At 50.3% G+C, this 24,340-nt stretch overlaps 1 protein-coding gene across 12 annotated transcripts in view; it reads right to left on the bottom strand.

Annotated features, from left to right (window-relative positions):
- Window positions 1-225: 225 nt before the first annotated feature.
- DYSF (dysferlin) overlaps window positions 226-24,340 on the bottom strand; it is a 263,140-nt gene continuing 239,025 nt past the window's right edge. For all 12 annotated transcript variants that reach the window (XM_075931062.1, XM_075931054.1, XM_075931056.1 and 9 more), the window contains 5 exons: window positions 18,316-18,415; window positions 14,530-14,705; window positions 13,546-13,655; window positions 11,840-11,987; window positions 226-2,425 (listed from right to left, as the gene is read on the bottom strand). In XM_075931062.1, coding sequence (XP_075787177.1) covers window positions 2,387-2,425; window positions 11,840-11,987; window positions 13,546-13,655; window positions 14,530-14,705; window positions 18,316-18,415 — 573 coding nt within the window. In that variant the 3' untranslated portion in view covers window positions 226-2,386. The remainder of the gene's footprint in view (window positions 2,426-11,839; window positions 11,988-13,545; window positions 13,656-14,529; window positions 14,706-18,315; window positions 18,416-24,340) is intronic.

Here is a 24,340-nt window from a genome sequence, read left to right on the forward strand (position 1 = left end):
CTGAAAGCAAAGAGATACCGTCCAAGTCTTTTGGTTTGGGGTATTTAGATGCCCGGGAATCTGAGCTCAGCCCCCCTGGGTCGGGACGCTCGCACGTGCTGGGGAAAACACGGTGGGCTCTTAACGCAAGACAGCTTGTGAGACCGGAGCTGCCAACGTGGGTCTGTGGCAAGTCAGCACGAGGGGCAGAGTGGCGGAGGGGAGCTAAGAAACACTGGCTCAAGAGGGGAGGGCGGGTTCTCCGTGCTGGGTTGCTGGAGGCTGATTTCCGAGGTGGCGGAAGGGGATAGAGCAACGTGATCGGGAATTTCCTGGACGCAGCCAGCAGCTTCAAGAAGGGAAGCAGTATTTTGTGCTAAGGCCCAGCCCCACCCCCGGGAGCCTGCAGCCAGCCAGAGGTGCACGGACATGGGCTGTGGACGGAGGAAGGAATAAATGAGACGCCCACCTGGACACGGGGATATTTGCAAAACACACTGGGCCAATGCCACCGTGCAAAGGACATGAAATCCTGGGTGCATATCCCACAGGGCTGCGTCAAGACGCTTCTCCTTCTGAGCTTAATCTTCCCGGTGGGGAAAGGCTGGATTGTCATTGAGCCCAACTTTGACTAAAACACGTAAGAAGAGGGAATCATCCAGTGATCCCTCCCCTGTTGCCCATTCCTAGACTCTAAGAAATAGAGGTAGGGTCACCCTCCCTACCCAACCTGGCTAATAGCCATTGACGGACCTACCCTCCATCAATCTATCTAGCTCTTTTTTGTTAAAGTCCTGGCCTTCACAACATCCCCTGGCAAGGAGTTCCACAGGTTGACTGCGCTGCATGAAGAAATACTGCCTTTGGTTTGTTTTAAAACTACTACCTCTTAATTTCATGTGGTGGCCCCTAGTTCTTATGTTAGGGGAACAAGTAAATAATATTTCCTTGTTCACTTTCTCCACACCAGTTATGATTTTATGGACCTCTATCATATCCGCAGTTAGTCTCGTCTTTTCTAAGCTGAAAAGGCCAAAGATCTGTATGTTAGGGGTATCTAGGCTGAAAAGTCTCAGTCTTTTTAAGCTCTCTTCCTGTGGCACCCGTTTCAAACCCCTCGTCATTTTTGTTGCTCTCCTGTGAACCTTTTCCAATGCCAACGTCGTATTCAAGATGTGGGCACACAATGGATTTACACAGAGGTAATAAGACATTCTCTGCCGTGTTCTCTATCCCGTTTTTAACACTGCAGTCTAATGACCGCAAACAAACCAGGATGCCATTTCTGACCTGCAATGCTGGGGCCTTTTGGAGGAATAGAATGGCAACACTATACCCGCTCTTGGCCCCTGTCGGCAGACAGGATATGGGGCTAGATGGACGTTTGGTCTGACTCAGTCTGGCCATTGGAAACTGCCCCAGAAGGCTATTCCATCAACTGACTTTGACAACCTTTACAAAAACAGAGAAAAGAAAGAAAATGCATTAGGCTATTTGCCTTCATACTATCATGTGGCAGTGAGTTCCGCAGGTTAGATAGTGCGTGTTTTAAACGGTTGCCTTTGATCCCCAAATCCTAAATTAGAAGTTGAGGGGCAGCAAACTGACGGTGATGTTGTACATGTCATCACTGTTGCCAGAAGTTGATTTTACATTGCATTTTGAGTGACACACACGTGTTTCTTTGGTGGAGGGAGGGAACGGGAAACGAATGTTGTGTGTTGAGGAGGGCTATAGAAAGAAATCCTTACGAGTACAAAACCCCTATTGAACAGCAAGGAAAGTTTGGCTTCAGGAATGGCAATCAGATCTTGGCTGGCATTTGGGTGCTCTGATTCTCCAGACCGTGTAGACAAAGATGCAACCTACTGACCTCAAGGGGAGCTCCCCTTAAGGCATGCTGTGCTTTTCACCGTTAGCACGCCTTCGATATAAACGAATTCATCTCCATCGCACAGAGGGGGAAACCAAGGCAGAGCAGCTTCTGCAAGGCCACCAAGAACAGAGTGATGAGAACTCAAGCGTGCTTGGCTGGTAAGCCGCATGCTTGGCTAAGGACACCACCATCCGTCGTGAACACTGCTTGGCAAAGCCTTGCGGGACCTAACCAAGTCATGCCAAACCTAGCCTTTTCTCAGCGGTGCACTGAAATTCAAGCATTACAGAAGGCAGCATAGAAACCAAGGGGGAAATAACAAATATTCCAAATGGGTAGCCGCTGCTCGTGGCTTCTGAAACATTATTGGGCATACAGAGTCCCTGCTACGTTCAGCTGCTGTTTGGAGTCGGTCTAGCGTCCGAGAGCGTGTGTGTCTTTTCCTTCTCTGGACGGCGGCAGGGACCCATGCAGAGCAGCGTGAGCGGTATCCAGGATGCACTAGACTCTCTGGTGCTTGCCAGCGCAGGTTCAGTTGAAAGGTTTGACCAATTTCATAGCAGCATAGTTCTAAGGAAGGGAAGGAAATGAAAAGGAACGGATATAAAGCAGATACAATATATATGTTACAGTGTTCTTCCTTCTCATTGCTACCCATTCCCAGCTTCATGGAAGGAACCGGCACAGAACTCATATGCTCAAGATCCTGAAAGACAGGACTATTGCAAAAGGGACTCGCCTCTGATTAGCAGCAGTATAGGGCATATGACACAGAGGTGAGTGGTTCTGCTTCCAGAGAGCAGAGGTGTCCGTATTCACAAGCCACTAAATCATCACAGTTACTCTACAATTCTGAGAAAATCCTGCTAGATAGGACCCCCTGCCCAGAGCCCCTCTTCATCCCCCCCAACCCTCACATATCCCCCATTCCCTCAGCCTCCTGCCCTGCTCACCCCAAATCCCCGCCCTAATTCCTGCACCCCCCCCACACACACACCAGCCCCTGCCCTTCTGGATGCAGGCAATGCCCAGTAAATCTGCTAGTACAAACTAAAACCAGAGCACGTCACTTTCTACCATAGGCAGACTGCCCCTCCTTTAAAAAGCAGATGACAGTGACGTGCTGATTATCAAGACTATAATCGCAATATGTTGGGTATGTTTCTATTCTTTGGAAAGAGCTATATTTAAACTAGCTTTGATTCACACAGACGCGCACTCACACAGAGCCAAACTGGAAGTCTCTTCCAACCAAACTGAATTGAATAGAATGTTTTATCAAAGGCCAAGTCTATACCAGCAGAGAAAATCAATGCGAGATATACAACTTCAGCTACATGATCTACGTAGCTGGAGCCAACCTCCCTTGCACTGATTTCCTGAGGTGGCCCCACGGTGAAAGGTTGAGTTCCGGCTCAATGGGGGCACCCTCAGTGTTCGATTTAGCAGGTCTTTACCAGACCCACTAAATCAAACACTGAAAGATTGATCTCTGGCGTGCCAATCTTACCAGGAGTGAAGACAAGCCCTTAGAATGATAGGAGAGGAAGGGTCATCTAGTCCAGTCCCTTTCACTTGAGGTAGAACCAAGGATTACCTGGATCATCCCTGACAAATGTTTGTCTAACCTGCTCTTAAAACCTTCAATAAATGGAGATTCCACAACCTCCCTAGGAAACTTATTTCAGTGTTTAACCATCCTGACAGGCAGGAACTTTTTCCTAATGTCCAACCTAAACCTCCCTTGCTGCAGTTTAAGCCCATTGCTTCTTGTCCTGTCCTCAGAAGTCAAGGAGAACACCTTTTCTCCCTCCTCGTTATACCCTTTTAGATACTTGAAAACCGCTCTCATGTCCCCTCTCCGTCTTCTCTTTTCCAAACTAAACAAACCCAATATTTTCAATCTTCCCGCACAGGTCCTGTTTTCTAGACCTTTCAACATTTTTCTTGCTCCTCTCGGGATTTTCTCCGATGTGTCCTCATCTTTCCTGAAATATGGCACCCAGAACTGGACACAGGACTCCAGCTGAGGCCTTACTGATGCAGAATAAAGCAGAAGAATTATTTTTCTTGTCTTGCGTACAACACTCCTGCTCTGCAAGGAGTCACTCTGTTGCTTTAAAACACAACTTTGGAAACAAACATGAGAAGCAAGCTCTTTTGAAAAGTAAAGTCTGACCAAAGGCATCGGGATACATTACACTGCATAGCGGATTAGGAGGTGGTTTGCCAATCGAGTGTTGCTAATAATGCCATAAATCAGAGCGAGCAAAACTGGGACGGCTTACCAAAAGTCATTAGAAAAGTCTCCAGTGGAATAGAACTTTCTAATTAATTTCCCACCATTTGTCTTTCCAAGTCTATCCTCCAGAACAGTATTATTTTTATGATTTGCCTGGTTCCATCCTGGAGGGTAGAAGGTTTCCTGTCCAGCTATGAATTTCTATTAACGAAGTGCTGAAAGCCAAGTAGGATTATCAATCAGTGCAGAAAGCGAGCTGTAATTAGAATGAATGGGAAGGGAAGCAAAATTGAACTTGCGTAGCCCAAATACGGCTTGAAAGAGGAGTCAACATCTGTGTGCAAAACCAGAGCCAAATCCAGCTGGAAGTGGCACGGCGGTTTTGTATTTCAATGGTCAGTAATATCTTCACAATAACCACTGGTATTCCCTGGGCTTTCTAGATTTAGAAGGTCAGAGGGGACTGCTAGGAGCCACTGGCCTTTTGTCTGTCAAAAGTTGGAGGATTTCACCCAGTGGCGAGTGAAAGGAAGCAACTGCCCGCCCTTAAGTCCAGCTCAAATGGAACGCCCATTTAAACCAAAGGAGGGAGCTTTTCCTTTGACCTCAGTGCGCACTGGATCAGGGCCCCGGTGAATGGTCCGGAGCTCAACAACCGGTGGTGGAAGTGGAGCGTATCTTAGAAAGACATCCAATCTCAATGAAGGGAGTTCATGGGATGATGAATTTACCACAGCGCTCGGTAAGTTTTTCCAGTGCTTAATTACACTGGCTGTTAAAAATAGCATTACATTTCCCAACTGAGTTTTCCTAACCCCAGCTTCCAGCCACTGGATTTATGATGCTTTAGCCTGCTGATTAAAGATGCCCCTGTTGACAGACTAGGTAGTGTTTAGAGAGAAGGGTAGAAAACTCCCGGGAACATCACTGTACCCATCCTGACATGCAAAGGCCTTGGTAAAGATTATAGTGGCAACTAGAAGTAAAGTTAGTTGTAAATTGGTTCAGGCTGTTGAGTAATCTATGAGTATAGCTGTGAGGAACAATCCTTGGTACATTTTCAATAGCTCAGATTTTCAATAGCTTCAGAGAGGTAGCCGAGTTAGCCTGGAACAGGAAAAATTTTTAAAATAACCAATAGTCTAGTAGTAGTTTAAAGACTAACAAAGCATGTAGATGGTAGCAAGAGCTTTTGTGGGTACAAGCCACTTTTTCAGATGACTAGAGTGTTGGAAGTCCAGATCCAAGAATACATAAGGGAAGGAGGGGCGGGGAGGGAGAGAGAGAAGGAAAAATACTGCAACGGAGGAAGAAAAAAAGACAGTGCGTAGTTAAGCTTGACAGGGATAGCTGAGTGAGTCTGAAACAGGAAAAACTAAACAAACAATTAGTCTAGTAGCATCTCGAAGATTAAATAGTTACAAGAGGCTGATAAGAACCATCGGTGTGTCTAGACTACTTGGCTCCGTCGATGCAGCCATGTAAACTAGTTTACCCGACATAGTCAATGAAGCGGGGATTTAAATAATCCCCGCTTCATTAAAATAAAAATGGCCGTGCTGTGCCGACAATCAGCTGATCCGGCACAGCACGGCAGTCTAGACGCGGATCAGTCGACAAGGGATGCCTTTGTCGACCGCTCCTGTAAACCTTGTTCCACGAGGCATAAGGGAACGGTTGACACAGGGTTCCCTTGTCGACCAATCCACATCTAGACTGCCGCGCTGTGCCGGATCCGCTGATTGTCGGCACGGTGCAGCGGCCATTTTTATTTTAATGAAGCGGGGATTATTTAAATCCCCGCTTCATTGACTATGTCGGGTAAACTACGGAGCCATGTAGTTAGCGCTTGGAAAGGAAGATGACAGACACCAGATTGTCCACAGACATCAAGAACCATTAGCACCTTCATTGGTTGGTTGGTTGACAATGTACGAGCCATCTGATTCAAACCATTTTCGATAGCTTGTTCCCATTTTTGCAAAACCTGACACATTTTAGAGACGACCCACAAAACCCCGCAGGGTTCTCTGCTCAATGCTGGAGGGGGGTACAGTAACAGGGCCAGGCCTGGGTCAGCACATCATTATTAGCCAGGAGAAACGGCACCTCTTGCTCGTGGACAAAGAAACTTGCGTTATTTTTCTAGACAACTCATATAAAGCCTCAGAGCATGTTCATTCTCAAGATCTGCGTATCAGCTCAAGCCTTCCCAATCCATTATGTGAGTTTTTAGGTCACCTCACACAGTAGGAAGATAAATGGACTGAAATAAAAACCACCGGGACGGTTTCATGCCCTGATTAATTAGTGACAGGAAAAAAAGATCAGGAGAAAAATGGCATTCAGAATTGAAAATGGCCGCTGCCGAGGAGACAGGAGGGGCCTGTGTAGAGAAACCCACAGAGAGCGGCTCAGGCCAAGGAGGGGAGAAGAGAGGTTGGCTCAGCAGAGGAAAGAGAAGCTGCGAGGCTCTGGGGAGAAGCCAGAGGCCTGGGAACCAGAGAGACTGTGCGAAACCCAAGCTGTGGGGAAGCCGCACAAGGAAGGGTGCCAGGAAAACAGCAGCATATCAGAAGAAGCTGCCTTTGCAGCTTAATACGGGGTCTGTGAGCTGGGCCCCAGAGTCGATGGTAGGCCTGGGTTCCCACTACAGCCCCAAGGAAGGGGCGCACAAGCCCAGCTCAGAGAATATTTAGCCTGAGGGGGGGCTGAAGACTGACCCCAAAGGACGGGCCAATGGGGGGGTCAAAACCGCTTGAGGGTGTGGGGGCTCAAGGCAGGGGGCTTGGGTGTGTGGGAGGTGCAGGGATCAGGGTGTTGGGATGAAGGGGGTACAGGGCAGGAGGCTGGGACTGTGGGGGTGCAGGAGTCAGGGTTGGGGAGAGTGGGGGCGAGGCAGGAGGCTGGAGGTGTGGGGGGTACAGGAATCAAGGTTTGAGGGTGTGGGGTGGTCAGGGCAGGGAGCCGTGGGCAGTGCAGGAATCAGGATTTGGGGTTGAGGAGGGGCTCAGGGCAGGAGGTTGCTGTGAGGGGTGCTGGAGTCAGAGTTGGGGGGAGGAAGGGCTCAGAGCAGGGGGCTGGGTGTGGGGGGGGGGTGCAGGACTCAGGGTGGGAAGGTGAGGAGGGCCCGGAGCTGGCTGTGATGGGGGCCATGCTGACTGAGCAGCAACTCCGTGAAGGGCTGGCCACAGCAGGGGCAGCACCGTCTGGGGGGCAGGTGGGAAGCTTGCCTCCACTCCTGCCCCCTGCTGGCCCAATGGGGTTAAAGCTGTCCTGATCCCCATCTCTGGCCCTTTGCTGCCTCCTTGTGGTCATTACACGGTATAACTGTCCCTGCTGGCAGCCCCCTCCCTTTCCATGTGATGACAAAGAGTCACAGTCCAGGCACGTCCCATTGTCCTGGCACAACCAAACCCTGCCCTTGCTTTACATTACGACAAAGCAGAATCTGCGTACCCATTCGGTGGGCCTAGCTCCTAGCGTTCAGGAGGAGCTTTTGAACACACAGACTCACAGACGGACAGCTAGACTCTCTTGCTCCCTCACAAACAAACTCTCTCCAATATAGAAGAGGTGGACGCACTGCCGGGAGTCCAGAGGAGAGCAACAAAAATGATTAAAGGGCTCGAAAACCTGACCGAAGAGGAAAGGTTACAAAATTGGCATGTTTAGTCTTGAGAAAAGAAGATGGAGGAGCACGAGGACGCTGGGCTGTTATAAAAAGGAGAGTGAGCGATCGTTCTCCAGGCACACTGAAGAAATGGGCTTCATCTGCCCCAAGGGGAATTTCGGTTAAATACCAGGAAAAACTTTCTAGCTATAAGGGGAGGTAAGCTCGGGAATTGGCCTCTCCGGGGTGGTGGATTCCCTGTGGGTATGTTCACACTAGCCCCCTAGTTCGATCTAGGGAGGCTAATGAGGGCGACCAGAATTGCAAATGAAGCGCAGGATTTAAATATCCCGCACTTCATTAGCATGTTCCCGGCCGGTCGCCATTTTAGAAATGGACTAGCCCGAAGTAACTGCCCGCGTCTATACACGGCAGTGAAACGGGATTCCGAATTAAAGCCCTAAATCGAAGTAACTGGTAAACCTCATTGCAGGAGGAATAACAACTACTTCGATTTAGGGCTTTAATTCGGAATCCCGTTTCACTGCCGCATGTAGACGTGGGCAGTTACTTCAGGCTAGTCAATTTCTAAAATGACGACCGGACGAGAACATGCGAATGAAGCACAGGATATTTAAATCCCGGGCTTCATTTGCAATTTCGGTCGCCTTCATTAGCCTCCCTAGATCGAACTAGGGGGCTAGTGTAGACATACCCTGAGTTTGGACAAGCACCTGTCAGGGATGGTCCAGATTTACCTGGTCCTGCCACTTCCCCCGGAGATGGCTTTGACCTCCCAAGGTTCCTTCCAATTAGCCGTTTCGGTGATTCTATGAAAAGCCCAAAGCACCCGGCCGCCCTGGGGCTGTTAGCTCTCTGTGCTGCAGTTTTCAGTTCAGATCTGCTCTCCCACCCTTTGGGCTCTTTCCCAAAATGAGACTTCCACAAGCTTCCCCTCCCACCTACCTACAGCACCCCACCCCCCACCCTTCCACAGTCAATGTGTAGAGCCCTGGAGAAACGATGGCCATGAAAAACGTGCCATGGACCATGAAATACGATCGTTTGTCTGCTTTTAGCCTCTGCTGTTCAGATTTCACAGGGGAGACCAGCCTTGCCTAAATTGGGGGTCCTGCCCTAAAGGGAATTGCAGGAAGGTCATAAGGTTATTTTAGAGGGAGGCGTGCTATTGCCACTCTCACTTCTGAACTGCTGCTTTCAGAGCTGGGTGGCCGGAGAGCGGCGGTGGTTGGCCGGGCACCCAGCTGTAGATAATACCCACCAGCAGCTGCGCAGAGTGCTGCATGGGGAGTGCGGGGCCCAAACAGCTGCCTGCACCACTTGCTCCCACGTGGCGACCCGGCCGAGCGGCGCAGAAGTCGGCCGAGCGCCATGGAGGGAGGCAACAGCGCCGCCCAGAGGGAACAGCCAGAGGGCAGGGCCTGGACGAGCGTGCATCCCCAACGGAGACAGAGGAGAGCGGTGAGAGAGTGAGAGGCAGGAGGAGGAGGAGAAGAGAAAGGGAGAGTGAGAGGCAGAAGGGGGAGAAGAGAAAGAGAGAGACGGGGAGAGAGGCAGAAGGCAGAGGAGAGCTGAGAGAGAGGGGGAGGCAGTAGTAAGAGAGAGAGAGAGAGAGACGGAGAGAGAGACCAGAGGCTCAGGAGAGAAGACCGACGTGGAGGAGAGACAAGAAAATCCCATATTATGATGGGCTAGCTAATTGGCTAATAATAATAATAAGAGACTGTCCTTTAGTATACATGCTCTGCATTGTAACAGTGACTCTTGCCAAAGATCTGTATGTTAGGGGTATCTAGACATTGTTGGGACATCCCAACGTTAGGGACTTGGCTTTACATATAAGAAACTACATATATGCCTAAGTATACCACACACACACACACACACACACACAAAAGGGTCCCAGTTTTTCACACTTGCTAGCTGGTCACCCCTAGGGGGGAGCCCCAACACACAAACCTTCCCTCTCGTTAGCACCAAGGTTGATATTTAAGAGAACAGGAAAGGAACGACGCCTCCACGTAGGATAGACAACCCAGTGACCCAATAGTCCAGGGAAAGAAATTTCAAATAAGTGAAAACAGATACAGACCCTGAAACAAAGTCTCGCTTTCAAGAAAGATGACTCAGCCTGTCCAAAGTGAAATGAAATACAACAACAATTTGCTAGGAACAGTCAGAGAAAAACACGGGCAGTAATGAATATAAATCAATATTTAGAGTTAGAGGAGTTTTGTGTTTCTCCACTTAGTTTCATTACCATAATTCCGTAACAAATCCTAAACCACTGGAAACTTAAAGGAGACAGTAAGGATAGAATGGAGATCCTCCTGCTCAGAAAGAACAGACCCCTCTACATGAACTAAGGAAGCTCCCCTTTAATTGCCTGTAGTATAGGGCATATGAAACACAATAGATCATTTCCAATTTTGTTCAGCAGGGGACAGTGCTTGGAACGTCAATAATTGTGTATTTTTAAATAATACGTAGCATGTTAACTGATCATTTCTCAGATGAGGCGAATACGGTTGTCCATTAGTAAAAGATGGGGAACCAGAAATAAAGAATCAGAGGGGTAGCCGTGTTAGTCTGAATCTGCATGCATCTGACGAAGTGGGTCTTTGCCCACGAAAGCTTATGCTCCTACACTTCAGTTAGTCTATAAGGGTATGTCTACACTACCCCGCTAGTTCGAACTAGCGGGGTAATGTATGCATACCGCACTTGCTAATGAAGCCTGGGATTTGAATTTCCCGGGCTTCATTAGCATAAGCGGGGAGCCGCCATTTTTAAATCCCCGCTGCTTCGAACCCCGTGTAGCACGGCTACACGGGGCTCGAACTAGGTAGTTCGGACTAGGGTCCTATTCCGAACTACCGTTACTCCTCGTGAAACGAGGTGTACCGGTAGTTCGGAATAGGCACCCTAGTCCGAACTACCTAGTTCGAGCCCCGTGTAGCCGCGCTACACGGGGTTCGAAGCAGCGGGGATTTAAAAATGGCGGCTCCCCGCTTATGCTAATGAAGCCCGGGAAATTCAAATCCCGGGCTTCATTAGCAAGTGCGGTATGCATACATTACCCTCCTAGTTCGAACTAGGAGGGTAGTGTAGACATACCCTAAGGTGCCACAGGACTCCTCGTCGCTTTTGCAGAAATAAAGAGGCATGTCTAGAACTGAAAGCCAGGAACTCCAAAGCTCTAATCCCATAATACCTTTACGCACAAGAACCATCTATAGTGCGTGATCTCAAATGGTCTGAAAGAGATTACAGTGCTTAGAAGACACGGAGCACTTTGCTTTATGGCTGCCTACGAAGCAATCTGCAAATGCAGCCTCTCTCTTGGATGAAGTTATAAATTACCCCCAAAAGAGCAGGGGGTGAGGTATACATGTACCCGGCACAGAATTTGTTAAGTGCTGGAAAGAAAGAGGTAGCTCATTTGTCTATCAGCCTAGGGAGGGGAGGGATGGGATCCAAAGCACAGCATGAATTATTTCGGGGTTTTAAAAAGAGGAGGATTTGAAACCGATCCCAAGGCCAAGCTGGAAGGCTGGAGGGTCGGTTATTTATTTATTTTGTTTTGCAAATGGAACTGAACACAAGGCAGGAAAGCCACCGCGCTGATTAATGAGGTGGTGGGAACCTCTCTCCCGGGGCCATACGTTATATCAGCAGAATTACTCCTTCCAGGCCCTGACTGTGAGTGATTGCACTGCTTGGATCCCTGTAACGTACCCTGCATCTTTAACCAATTACACTCAAACAGACTTTCACTACTGCTCAAGGCAGGGACGGGGGCGTGGGGAGCTGCCTTTTTATGCAAGGCAGCAGTAGGGCTTTCCATCCTTAGTTGGCCTTCCACTGGAGGATCTCAAAGCACTTTGGAAATCCATGAAACCTCGCCGCCTACACATGGGGAAACTGAGGCACAGAAAAGCCACACCGCAGCATGGCTAAAATAACAAGGGCATGCCCACACGATGGGCAGAGTTGAGCCAGCCGCAGGGCAGTGGTGGGAGATGGGTAAGTGGAAAGCTAGCGTAGCCCTGGAGCGGGAGCTGGCTCTGAGACCTGGCTGTTTCGCCAGCCCCTGCCAACATCATACCGGGAAAGCGTAGATGAAAATCCCGATGAAGAGCAGCAGGATGAAGACCATGACGACGATGAGAAAGACCCACTTGAAGCGCCGCCAGAGGATGTACTTCATGGTTTTGTAGGGGGAGGTGAACCAGAGGAAGGAGGTTTCCGGGCGCCTGCAACCAGGACAGTCAGGGTTAGCTCTGAGGTCACTGCTCGGGATGGGCCCCCCATCCGTTAGTGACCGTGGAGGGCGAGAGGCATCTCCATGGGGGACTGCACCAGGAAGACCCCCGGATGTCCCATGGAACGTGCCGGCTGAACCCCTGTACACACAGCCTGGGTGCGTCCAGGCAGAACGGGCCAGCTGAACCATTCCCCCCAAATGCCCCTGGAGCCTCCCGGTGGAACATGCCAACTGAATGCAACCTGATGTCCCTGGTGTCCCTCCCCACCCCAATACTGTGAAAGAATCCAGGTGGAACGCACCACATGACCCCCGCCTCCTAGATACATTTAGGTGGAATGAGCCAGCTGGCCCCCACCCTCCCAGATGTGTCCAAGTGGAACATGCCAGCTGGCCCCCACCCTCCCAGATGCGTCCAGGTGGAACATGCCAGCTGGCCCCCACCCTCCCAGATGCGTCCAGGTGGAACGCGCCACCTGACCCACACCCTCTCAGATGCGTCCAAGTGGAACGTGCCAGCTGGCCTCCACCCTCCCAGATGCGTCCAGGTGGAACGCGCCACCTGACCCACACCCTCTCAGATGCGTCCAAGTGGAACATGCCAGCTGGCCCCCACCCTCCCAGATGCATCCAAGTGGAACATGCCAGCTGGCCCCCACCCTCCCAGATGCGTCCAGGTGGAACGCGCCACCTGACCCCCCACCCTCCCAGATGCGTCCAGGTGGAACGCGCCACCTGACCCCCACCCTCCCAGATGCATCCAGGTGGAACGCGCCACCTTACCCCCACCCTCCCAGATGCGTCCAGGTGGAACGCGCCACCTGACCCCCACCCTCCCAGATGCGTCCAGGTGGAACGCACCACCTGACCCCCACCCTCCCAGATTCGTCCAGGTGGAACGCGCCACCTGACCCCCCCCACCCTCCCAGATGTGTCCAAGTGGAACGAGCCACCTGACCCCCACCCTCCCAGATGTGTCCAAGTGGAACGAGCCACCTGACCCCCACCCTCCCAGATGCGTCCAGGTGGAACGCGCCACCTGACCCCCACCCTCCCAGATTCGTCCAGGTGGAACGCGCCACCTGACCCCCACCCTCCCAGATTCGTCCAGGTGGAACGCGCCACCTGACCCCCACCCTCCCAGATGTGTCCAAGTGGAACGCGCCACCTGACCCCCACCCTCCCAGATGTGTCCAAGTGGAACGTGTCAGCTGGTCCCCACCCTCCCAGATGTGTCCAGGTGGAACGCGTCACCTGGCCCCCTCCAGATGTGTCCAGGTAGAACACGCCAGCTGAGCCTCCTGCCCACCATCGGACACCCTGAGTGGCTGCCTAGGGTACGGTCTGTGCGCCCTTGGAGACCACAGGGTACATCCGGGCAGTACCTGCCCCCGAGCAGCCCCCGCAGGTGATAGTGACCGCTGCTGCCCCGCTGTGTTTGCTGGGTTGGGCCTCTCTAGATTGTGATCTCCTGACGCTGGGACCTGTCTTTCCAACTGGCTTCTAAGGTCTCCCTATGGCCAGGTTAGAACCAACTAATCTCTTACTTGGGATCCTCCAGCTTCGGGTTCATGTTTGGCTCGTCGCGGCCCATCCCCGCTGGTCTTTCTTCATGCTCCTGCTCTGTCACAATCTCCAGGGTCATTTCCAGCTTCCCCTGCACGGGCAAAGAGACAGGACATAGAGAGGGGCTGGCCAGGTGCAGAGAAACACTGCCTTGAGAAAGGAAAATTGCTTCGGGGCTTTGCCAGCGGTTCACTCCGTGGGATCAGGGAGATTATCCCACATCTGCTACTGCTGGATTCGGGTGCTGGCCACGGGACGCTGGCTTGGGTGGGCAATGGGTCGGATCCAGTCTGGCAACTGCTTTGTTCCTCTGTTTCAAATTAAAACTCTGCGTGCGAGGCGGCGGAGCGAGATTCACCCGTTGTTTCTTAACCCAAGCACACAGCCCTTCTGCCTGTTGCTCCACGGAAGGGCCAGTGCGTGAGTGTACTGGCTGGAAGAGCAGAGGAAACAAGGGGCAGCTCAGGGCGACTACTTGCAAAGTGGCTTTTCACCGGGTTCCAAATGCTCGTCCAGTCGGGGAGCAGACGTGGGCTGTACCACGTGACCTGGGTGGCCAACCAGAACAAGTCAGGTTTCCGACTCTCCAACCTCCACCCCGGGAGCATCATGTGGCAGTGTGTTTCTACGGCGCCTGGTACAATGGGGCCGTGGTCGATGCCTGAGGCTCTTAGGGGACACCAATGAAAAGTTAAGCATGCTCACCAAGGCTACATTCCCTACCACAAAGGGTTTGTTCTGAGTTATTGCAGGTGCTGTGACAAAAGTTGGCAAACCCTTAGGAGAGGAAGGATGGAGCCAGGTTTACTACAGCACGGAGCCTAGAACCAAAGCCCAGGTCATGCCCTGCTACCGATTTCCTTTGTGACCTTGAGCAAGTCACATAGCCGCTCTGAGCCTCCGCTTCCTGTCTGTACAAAGAAGATAAAAGCAAAGACGATGCCAAGTGAACCACAGGGACTTACTGCGATGGTCTTCTTCTCCTCTGCCTCCACAGCGCAGGGCCACCAGCCCTTGACAGCTTTCTGCTCAAAGAGCGACACAAAGCGGTCCGAGGCGGCCTCGTCCAGAAGGTCCAACGAGCACTTCTCGGCCGTCTTGGCGGGCGCCGGCATCCGGTTGAGGTTCATCTGGACAGAACCTGCAAGAAGCAACACTCCTAGAAAGTCCTTTCCCGGCGGGCATCACTGGCACCGAAATTAGGGCTGGGTTTCCTAGTGGGATCAGCGCCCACGGTGATGCCAGCTGGAAAAGCTTTTCCAAAGAACTGACACCCAATGTACAGACAGTCCAGCCTCAACTTATTTTAGACCCTGTGCCCTAGTGTACCAGTGGCAGTCGGGGGCGTTTGGCTTGTACAAAAGGGGGAAGCTGGGAGTATCTGATTAGCATAACAGCAAGAGGCAGCTGGTAATATCCCTGAAGAACGGTCACACTGCGTTAGACCAAAGGCCCATCCATCCCAGTGTCCTTTCTGCCGACAGTGATCAATGCCAGATGCCCCAGAGGGAGTGAACAGAACAGGGAATCTTTAAGTAATTTCTCCCATGACCCATTCCCAGCCTCTGACAAACAGAGGCTAGGGTCACCATTCCTAGCCATCCTGGCTAATAGCCATTGAAGGACCTATCCTCCATGAATTTATCTAGCTCTTTCCTGAACCCTGTTAAAGTTCTAGCCTTCACTGCATCCTCTGGCAAGGAGTTCCACAGGTCGACAGTGCTCTGTGTGAAGAAAAACTTCCTTTTCTTTGTTTGAAGCCTGCTATCTATTCGTTTCCCTTGGTGACCCCTAGTTCTTGTGTTGTGGGAACAAGTAAATAACTTTTCCTTATTCATTTTCTCCATACCTGTCATGATTTTATAGACCTCTACCCTTAGTCTCCTCTTTTCTAAGCTGAAAAGGCCCAGTCTTTTCAAACTCTCTTCACAGGGCAGCCGTTCCAACCCCTCATCATTTTTGTCGCCCTTTTCTGAACTTTTTCCAATGCCAAAATTTCTTTTTGGAGATGGGGCGACCACATTTGCCTGCAGTATTCAAGATGTATTCATTTCTTAATGACCTGGATGAGGGGATTGATTGCACCCTCGGCAAGTTTGCAGATGATACTAAGCTGGGAGAGAGGTAGATGCGCTGGAGGGCAGAGATAGGGTCCAGAGTGACCTGGACAGATTAGAGGATTGGGCCACAAGAAACCTGATGAGGTTCAACAAGGACAAGTGCAGAGTCCTGCACTTGGGACGGAGGAATCCCAAGTATAGTTACAGGCTGGGGACTGACTGGCTAAGCAGCAGTTCTGCAGAAAAGGCCCTGGGGGTTACAGTGGATGAGAAGCTGGAGATGAGTCAACAGGCGCCCTTGTAGCCAAGCAGGCGAATGGCATATTAGGGCACATTAAGAGGAGCATTGCCAGCAGATCCAGAGATGTCATTATTCCCCTTTATTCGGCTCTGGGGAGGCCACATCTGGAGTATTGTGTCCAGTTCTGGGCCCCCCACTACAAAAAGGATGTGGACGCATTGGAGAGGGTCCAGCGGAGGGCAACCAAAATGAGTAGGGGGCTGGGACATATGACTTACGAGGAGAGGTTGAGGGAGTTGGGTTTGTTTAGTCTGCAGAAGAGAAGAGTGAGGGGGGATTTGAGAGCAGCCTTCAACTTCCTGAAGGGAGGTTCCAAAGAGGCTGGCGAGAGGCTGTTCTCAGTAGTGACAGGTGGCAGAACAAGGAGCAATGGGCTCAAGTTGTGGTGGGAGAGGTCCAGGTTGGATATTAGGGAAAACTATTTCCCTAGGAGGGAGGAGAATCACTGGGATGGTTTACCTAGGGAAGTAGTGGAGTCTCCATCCCTAGAGGTGTTTAAGTCTCGGCTTGACAAAGCCCTGGCCGGACTGATTTAGTTGGGATCGGCCCCATGCAGCGTGGATCAGTCACACTAGAGAGAGTTTGGAGGAGAGCGGTCGGAAAGGGTTCGCAAGGAAAAGGCTCGCAGGAGATCGGGAAATGGAACACCTGACATTTCTACGGTACCTGCCACAGCCCAAAACACTGCACGAGCCATATACACCCAGTGCAGCCACCTCTGGGGCGGAGCGCCCTGCCACCTGCACAAAACACCGGGGGGCAGGAGGGAAATTTGCCTGAGGACATCCCGCTCCCTCCATTCTTACACAAAATGCCCCGGGATCTTCAACGTCCATGCAAAACACACTGGACCATGGGGTTTGAAAGTCTTGTCTGAAAGACCCGCAGGCAGCAAACTGTGGAATTCAGTTTATCTACTTTGGCGTGGGCTGAAAGGCCGGGCCTGTTTGTTCTGGAGGAGAAAAAGCTGAGGGGAAACATGAAAAGTGACTACAAATAGAGGGTATTAAAAGGGTGTTAGAAAGCGGTCTGACGCCAGTTCTCACTCGTGATTGAAGGCAGAACAAGACGCCAGGGGCTTGCCAAGAGCTGCCGCAAGGTGAAATACTCGGGGAAAAATGTTTAAGCACGTCAGAATATGGAAGACAATGGGGCCAGGGACCAAGGGTTGTGAAAGTGCCATCTCCTGAGATGGATTCTTGTAAATCATTGGAGCTACTGATAATTTACACCAGCCGAGGGTCTGGAGCAAACCAGAGACCTGTTACTCCGGAATCACCTATCATCACTCCTGCTGTAATACAAGGCTCTGAAATACACCCTCAGTAACCCCACAAGGCCTTCCTCTGATCCAAAGGGTTCAATGAAGATTTGACTTCTATGTTCACCTCTTACTCTCGCTCTCTGTCAGCACTGGGGGTGACAGTCCTTGCCTGAAACTCTATCGGTGAAAAAAAAGACAGATTCAGAGACAAGGCATTTCTGGCCTGTCTGTTGGCTGCAGCAAGTTGTTTATGGTGAAAAACAAAACCAAAAAATCTGAAAAAAGTCAAAATGTTTCGTTTTTTCCACTTCCCCATGATTTACGGTTTTTTTAAAGTTAGGAAACCACTCCACGGCTACACAGAGGCTGTGTCTAGACTGGCACAAAACCAGCTGCTAATGCGGAAAAACTTGCCAGCTGTCTACACTGGCCACTTGAATTTCCGCAAAAGCACTGACTTCCTACTGTAAGAAATCAGTGCTTCTTGCGGAAATACTATGCCGCTCCTGTTCAGGCAAAAGTCCTTTTGCGCAAAAGGGCCAGTGTAGACAGCTCAGATTTGTTTTGCGCAAAAAAGCCCTGATCGTGAAAATGGCGATTGGGGCTTTTTTGCGCAAAAGCGCGTCTAGATAGGCATGGACGCTTTTCTGCAAAAAGTGCTTTTGCGGAAAAGCGTCCGTGCCAATCTAGACGCGCTTTTCTGCAAATGCTTTTAACGGAAAACTTTTCCGTTAAAAGCATTTGCAGAAAATCATGCCAGTCTAGATGCAGCCAGAGTGTTTAGGGCGGTGTCAAACTAAACATTTCATGATACTCCGTGTTTCGTTCTACTCAAAAGGGGTTTTGCATCTGACGAAGTGGGTCTTTGCCCACGAAAGCTTATGCTCCAACACATCTGTTAGTCTATAAAGTGCCACAGGTCTCCTCGCCACTTTTGCAGATCCAGACTAACACGGCTACCCCTCTGATTCAAAAGGGGTTGTTTTTTTACATTTCCATTTGCCAAAAATGTTTGAAAAAAAATCACTTTTTAGGTTGACTTTTTAGGCCATTTTTAATCTGTTTTTCAGAGATGGCAGCCACCTGACACATCAGTTGTGAGAGCCACCGACGCCTCCCAGCTTACCCAAGTAGTCGTCAAAAGAGAATTTGTCGTTGTCCCAGATCTGGAGGACAAGCTGGGGTGGGATCTTATTTTCCGTCTTGTCCAAGCTCCAGAAGTGCTCCTGTGCACACAGGGGAAAGGAAACAAACACAGAAAACATAAGAATGGCCACACTGGGTCAGACCAAAAGCCCATCTAGCTCATTATCCTGTCTTCCAACAGTGGCCAATGCCAGATGCCCCACAGAGAGTGAACAGAACAGGGAATCTTTAAGTAATCTCTCCCATGACCCATTCCCAGCCTCTGACCAACAGAAGCTAGGGAAACCATTCCTACCCATCCTGGTTCATAGAATCATAGAACTGGAAGAGACTTCAGAAGGTCATCAAGTCCAGCCCCCTGCTCTAGGCAGGACCAATTCCAACTAAATCAACCCAGCCAGGGCTTTGTCAAGCCGAGACTTAAACACCTCTAGGGATGGAGACTCCACTACTTCCCTAGGGAACCCATTCCAGTGCTTCACCACCCTCCTAGGGAAATAGTTTTTCCTAATATCCAACCTGGACCTCTCCCACCACAACTTGAGACCATTACTCCTTGTTCTGCCATCTGTCTGGTTAATAGCTATTGATGGACTAAACCTCCATGAATTTTTCTAATTCTTTTTTGAACCCTGTTAAAGTCCTCCCCTTCACAACATCCCCTGGCAAGGAGTTCCACAGGTTGACTGTGCACTGCATGAAGGAAAACTTCCTTTTGTTTGTTTTAAACCTGCTATTTAGTCATTTCATTTGGTGACCCCTAGTTCTTGTGTTAAGGGAACAAGTAAATAACTTTTCCTTATTCACTTTCTCCAGACCTATCATGATTTTATAGACCTCTATCATACCTCCCTCCCCGCCCAGTCTCCTCTTTTCTAAGATGAAAAGTCCCAGTCTCTTTAATCTCTCTTCAGAGGTCACCCGTTCCAAATCCCTCCTCATTTTTGTTGCCCTTTTCTGAACCTTTTCCAATGCCAAGAGAGCCTTTTTGCGATGAGGTGACCACACCTGCAGACAGATTCAGAGCAGACACAGGAATATAGCAGCAATGGTCATTTCAGATGTTTTGCTTCCTTAGTTCCTTGAAAGTAGGAATAAGAAATCCTCCGGAAAAGGGCTTATTTTCCAGAGAATCGCATCTAGACTGGCGCTTTTCTCCGGCAAAAACCCCGAGCCGGAAAAAAGCGGCAGCCATGTAAATGCAAATGCCACGGGGGATATTTAAATCCCCCGCGGATTTGCAATTCCGACTCGTCTCAATAGCATCCCTTTTCCGGAAAGGGGTGCCGATGTAGACGTAGCCAACGTGCGTGTGCCTCGTGTCCGGTGTGAAGTTGTTTCCTTTTGGCATCCAACCATTAGATCGCATTCCGCCTTTGACTGCTAAATGAAAGGGCTAGAAATCTCTTCCCCATACAGACATGGATCACGTTACCTTTTACCCTCTTTCACAATCTAAATACGTTGAGTTTCTTCACACTCTTGCTGTCAGATAGGATTTCAGCTCTCGAGTCGTTCTTAGGAGCTGCTTCCAAACTTTCCATCACCTCGTCTGAAGCGTGAAGTGGATGCAGTATTCCAGCAATGGTCCCACCAATAGTCCACTAAAGGTCCCACCAGATGAGGCTTAGGCCTTGAACGGTCATGCAAGAGTGGGGATGTTGTTCCTAGTGGCGCTGGCCATATGCTACCGTAAGAAATTGCATCGTGCCTGTAATCTCCATTCCAAATCGTGCTCTCCCTCCGATTCCCATCAGCTGGCTTTGCCGTTGCAAATCTTCCCTCTGGAAATGTGGATTCACGCCCCAGTGTAGGTGCCAAGAGAACTCGAGTTGGTGGTGGCATCATCTTAGTTTTTCATGGACATTGGGCCACATCAAATAACCGCCATTTAATTTGCTATGATTGGTCAGCACCCTCTCAAAAGGGCCCAGAACTAGGCTATTAGACAGTGCCTACAAGTTAGGCGAGAGGTACATAAGAACATAAAAACAGCCATACTGGGTCAGACCAACAGTCCATCCAGCCCAGTATCTTGTCTGCCAACAGCAGCCAATGCCAGGTGCCCTAGAGGAAGGGAACACAACACCTGTCACCCATTTCTAGACACCATCCCTACCCATCCTGGCTAATAGCCATTGATAGACCTAACCTCCATGAATCTATCTAGCTCTTTTTTGAACGCTGTTCAAGTCCTGGCCTTCACCACATCCTCTGGCAAGGAGTTCCACAGGTTGGCTGAGCGCTGCATGAAGAAAAACTTCCTTTGGTTTGTTTTAAACCTGCTTTGTATTCATTTCATTTGGTGACCCCTAGTTTTCATGTGATGGGAACAAGTAAATAACTTTTCCTTGTTCACTTTCTCCACATCTGTCATGATTTTATAGACCTCTTTCATATCCGTATCCGTAGCAAGAGGAGATCCATGTACAGTGAAGGCCCTCATAATTCCTGGTCCGGACAATGGAGTATTGCTTGAATACAGGACACAAGGTCAGGATCAGTATGGCCACCAAATGTTCTTATTAGGAGCCATCATGTGTCCCGTAGGCAAAGTTCCGCTACCTCCCGCCTCAACATGGTAGTGTCATGAATGGAACTTGAGTTAATTAAAACCAGGAAACGTGAGAATTATTCAGGACACATACGGCCCGCCATAAATCACCGCCGGAGCTACAAAACTGGCATTCATTATATCAAGTAATATAGGGGGGGGAGAATGTGTCAGACTCCCTAAGAACATAAATAATTGGCCAGGGGCGATGGTGGGGCGGGAAGGCGGGAAGGGGAGTGTTTAAACCCCACAGAAACTGGTTCCATTTAAAGATCCCCCAGGAAGGTTGATTTCAATTTATCTCCGGGCCTCTGCGCGTGTTAGAGAAACACATCCACGGTTTTGAAGTGGGGTGTTTTATTTATGCAGCTTAACTATTTTAGAATCCAGAAAAAAATAATGAAGGGAAACTTCCTTATTTTTTTTTGCCTCTTCCGCCGAGAAACTGATTAAATGTGGGGGGGGATTTTCCAAGGGGGTGGAGGAGGGGAGTCATTTTTCCCAGCTAATAACTTATTCTAAATTCAAACTGCCTGAAAGGATCTCTCTCCTGATTCTTCCGATTCGTACATTTTAATTCCGTTCTGCCTGCAGAGGGATTCTGAGCTATTCAAAGGGGAACACACAGAAGTGGGTCCCCGGGGCAGTTTTATGGATGTGGAGAGCTAATTTACAAGAGAGACGATTGAAACGTGGCTGCCTTAGCGTGAGGCAGCCAAATCCATATTTTAGGTGCAAACGCTGCGCAAGCAGATTTTCACAAGATCTGAGCACCTGCAACTCCCAGTCATGGGAAGGGGGTAACTTTAAGGGACATGAGTTTCTTTTGTGGAAAAACTTGCCAGCTGTCTACACTGGCCACTTGAATTTCCACAAGAACCCTGACGATCTCATGTAAGATTGTCAGTGTTCTTGCGGAAATGCCATGCTGCTCCCATTCAGGCAAAAGCCCTCTTACGCAAATGCTTTTGCGCAAGAGGGCCAGTGTAGACAACGCGGTATTGTTTTGCACAAAAAAGCCCCGATGGCGAAAATGGCGATCGGGGCTTTCTTGCGCAAAACCGCGTCTAGATTGGCACGGATGCTTTTCCACAAAAAGTGCTTTTGTGGAAAAGCGTCCGTGCCAATCTAGACGCTCTTTTCCGCAAGTGCTTTTAACGGAAAAACTGTTCCGTTAAAAGCATTTGCGGAAAATCATGCCAGTCTAGACGTAGCCTAAGAGTCTAAGGCTACATCTACACTGCAGGCTTCTACGTCTACACAGCCATGTGCTTTTGTGCAAGAGAGCATCCACACTGCCATGTGATCAGAGCACCAGTGCTTTTTCCGATAGGGGTTTCTTGTGCAAGAAATCCCTGTTCCCCGTCCACACACACTCTTGCGCAAAAAGGCTTATTCCTCGTAGAAAGAGGAATAACTCTTGCGCAAAAATCCCTGTCTCCTGATGATCTACTGTACTTTTTCTTGTGCAAAAACACGCCTGTAGTGTGGACACTCTGCAAGTTTTTGCGCAAAACCTCTGCAGTATAGACATAATAAGGGTGCAACAGTGAGGATAACTGGTCCTTGGACTCTGAGGGTATGTCTAGACGACATGGATCCGTCACCAGAGCCATGTAGATTAGTTTACTAAACATACCCAAATCGCCGCGTCGTTTAAATTAAAATGGCTGCCGTGCTGAGCCAATCAGCTGTTTGGCGGCACAGCGCTGTAGTCTGGATGCTCCGCAGTCAACATCAAAGGCATTTGTTGACCGGCCTGGTAAACCTCATCCCACGGGGCATAACGGGGACTTGGGGACAATTAGAGCTCACTGGACGCTACAGGCTAATTAGACACCTGCAGCCAATAAAAGCCTGTGAAGCTGCTTTAAAAGGTGTTCCCCCCAGGTAAGGGAGGGGGAAGGAAAAGAGTGAAGGACTGGGAGGAAGAAGTGGGTTGCTGGAGAACTGGGGGGGGGGGGACCTGAGCGCGGACTTGCCCAGGGACCAGAGGAAAGGTTCTGGGCGGGATCGTTTGGGGAAGTGGTCCAGGGAAGAAGCTGTCCGACGGAGTAAAAGTAGCCTGTCTGTGGCTGCTGCCTGAGAGTTGCTGGGCCGGAACCTACACTAGTGGGGTACCCCCAACCCCACCCCACTACGCTTCGGTCTGCGACAAGCACGGGCCCCATCCCACGCTGCAGCTGTTACAGCCCGAGGGCTGGACGCGATGACCTTTCGAGGTCCCTTCCAGGTCTAGTCTTCTGTGACCAAGCCAGGCCTCAGCCGGGCTCTCGGCCTGCCTACAGATGACTCACGCAGGACTGGGCGCTCGGCAGACCCGGAGGCAGCACACAGAGCTTGCACAATCAGTGCAGCTTGGCCTTTGGTGTGGAAAAACACCGTCACTGTGGTTTGGCCAGCAGCGGAGCGTTCCTCCTCGGAGCCATGTGAAGCAGGGGACACGGCGGAGCAACGCTGGAAACACGGCTATGAGAAAAGGCTCAGAGGGAGGGGCCCGGGGAGGAATCCGAGGCATAGCTAAGAGCATGGGCTGTTTCGAAGCAGCGAGAAATGTGCCCCCATAATTAAGCCTTGCAAGGAAGGTGCGCTGTAAAATAACCCTTTGCTACAACTTCTTTCCCCTCCTTTTGCAAGCCGGGGAGGGGAATCGTGGTGGGTTTTGTTTTGCAGTGCTCTGGCGAGGGGGCGGTGCGTAAAAGTTTTATGGTGGTGAATACGGCAGGTGTAAGAAATTGCTCCTATCGCTAGCAAAGCGTTGACAGGGCTACAATTCTTTGGGGCGGGTAGGTTCAGTGGAATACAACATCAAGGGCAGCCCTTCGTTTTCTCGGAGGCCAGGTGACCCTGGACGGCTGGTTTCCAATCTGTCGCTTCGAAGAAAGCCTGGCTCGTTCCTGCCTGTGCTTGGAGGAAGGAGCTATCTTCTTCGGCCCTGCAGCCAGCTGCTCCAATTGGGGACCTTACGGCTGGCCAGGAGGCCTGTGAAGGTTGGCTTCCCCGCACAGGTGTTCTGCGGCAGCTGAAATGAGACTCCCTCCTCCTGGGACAAGTAGAACTGACAGTTCCAAGGAGCACGCTGCGGAGAAATGGCTCCTCTGAGCCGAGTCCCCTTGGCCATTTCATCCAGTTAGAACAAGCAGGCAGCCAAAATCATCCATTATTTATAAGATCATAAAAACCAAAGGCCTATCTAGTCCATAGTCCTGACTGCTCACAGTGACCAATGCCAGGTGCCCCAGAGGGAAGGAACAGAACAGGGAATCATCCAGTGATTCCTCTCCTGTCACCCATCTCCAGCCTCTGACAAACACCCAAATGATACCATCCCTGCCCATCCTGGCTAATAGCCATTGATGGACCTAACCTCCCTGGATTTATCTAATTGTTTTTTGAACCCTGTTAAAGTCCTGGCCTTCACAGCATCCTCTGGCAAGGAGTTCCACAGATT

Source organism: Pelodiscus sinensis, chromosome 5 (assembly GCF_049634645.1).
Source record: "Pelodiscus sinensis isolate JC-2024 chromosome 5, ASM4963464v1, whole genome shotgun sequence".
NCBI lineage: Eukaryota > Metazoa > Chordata > Testudines > Trionychidae > Pelodiscus > Pelodiscus sinensis.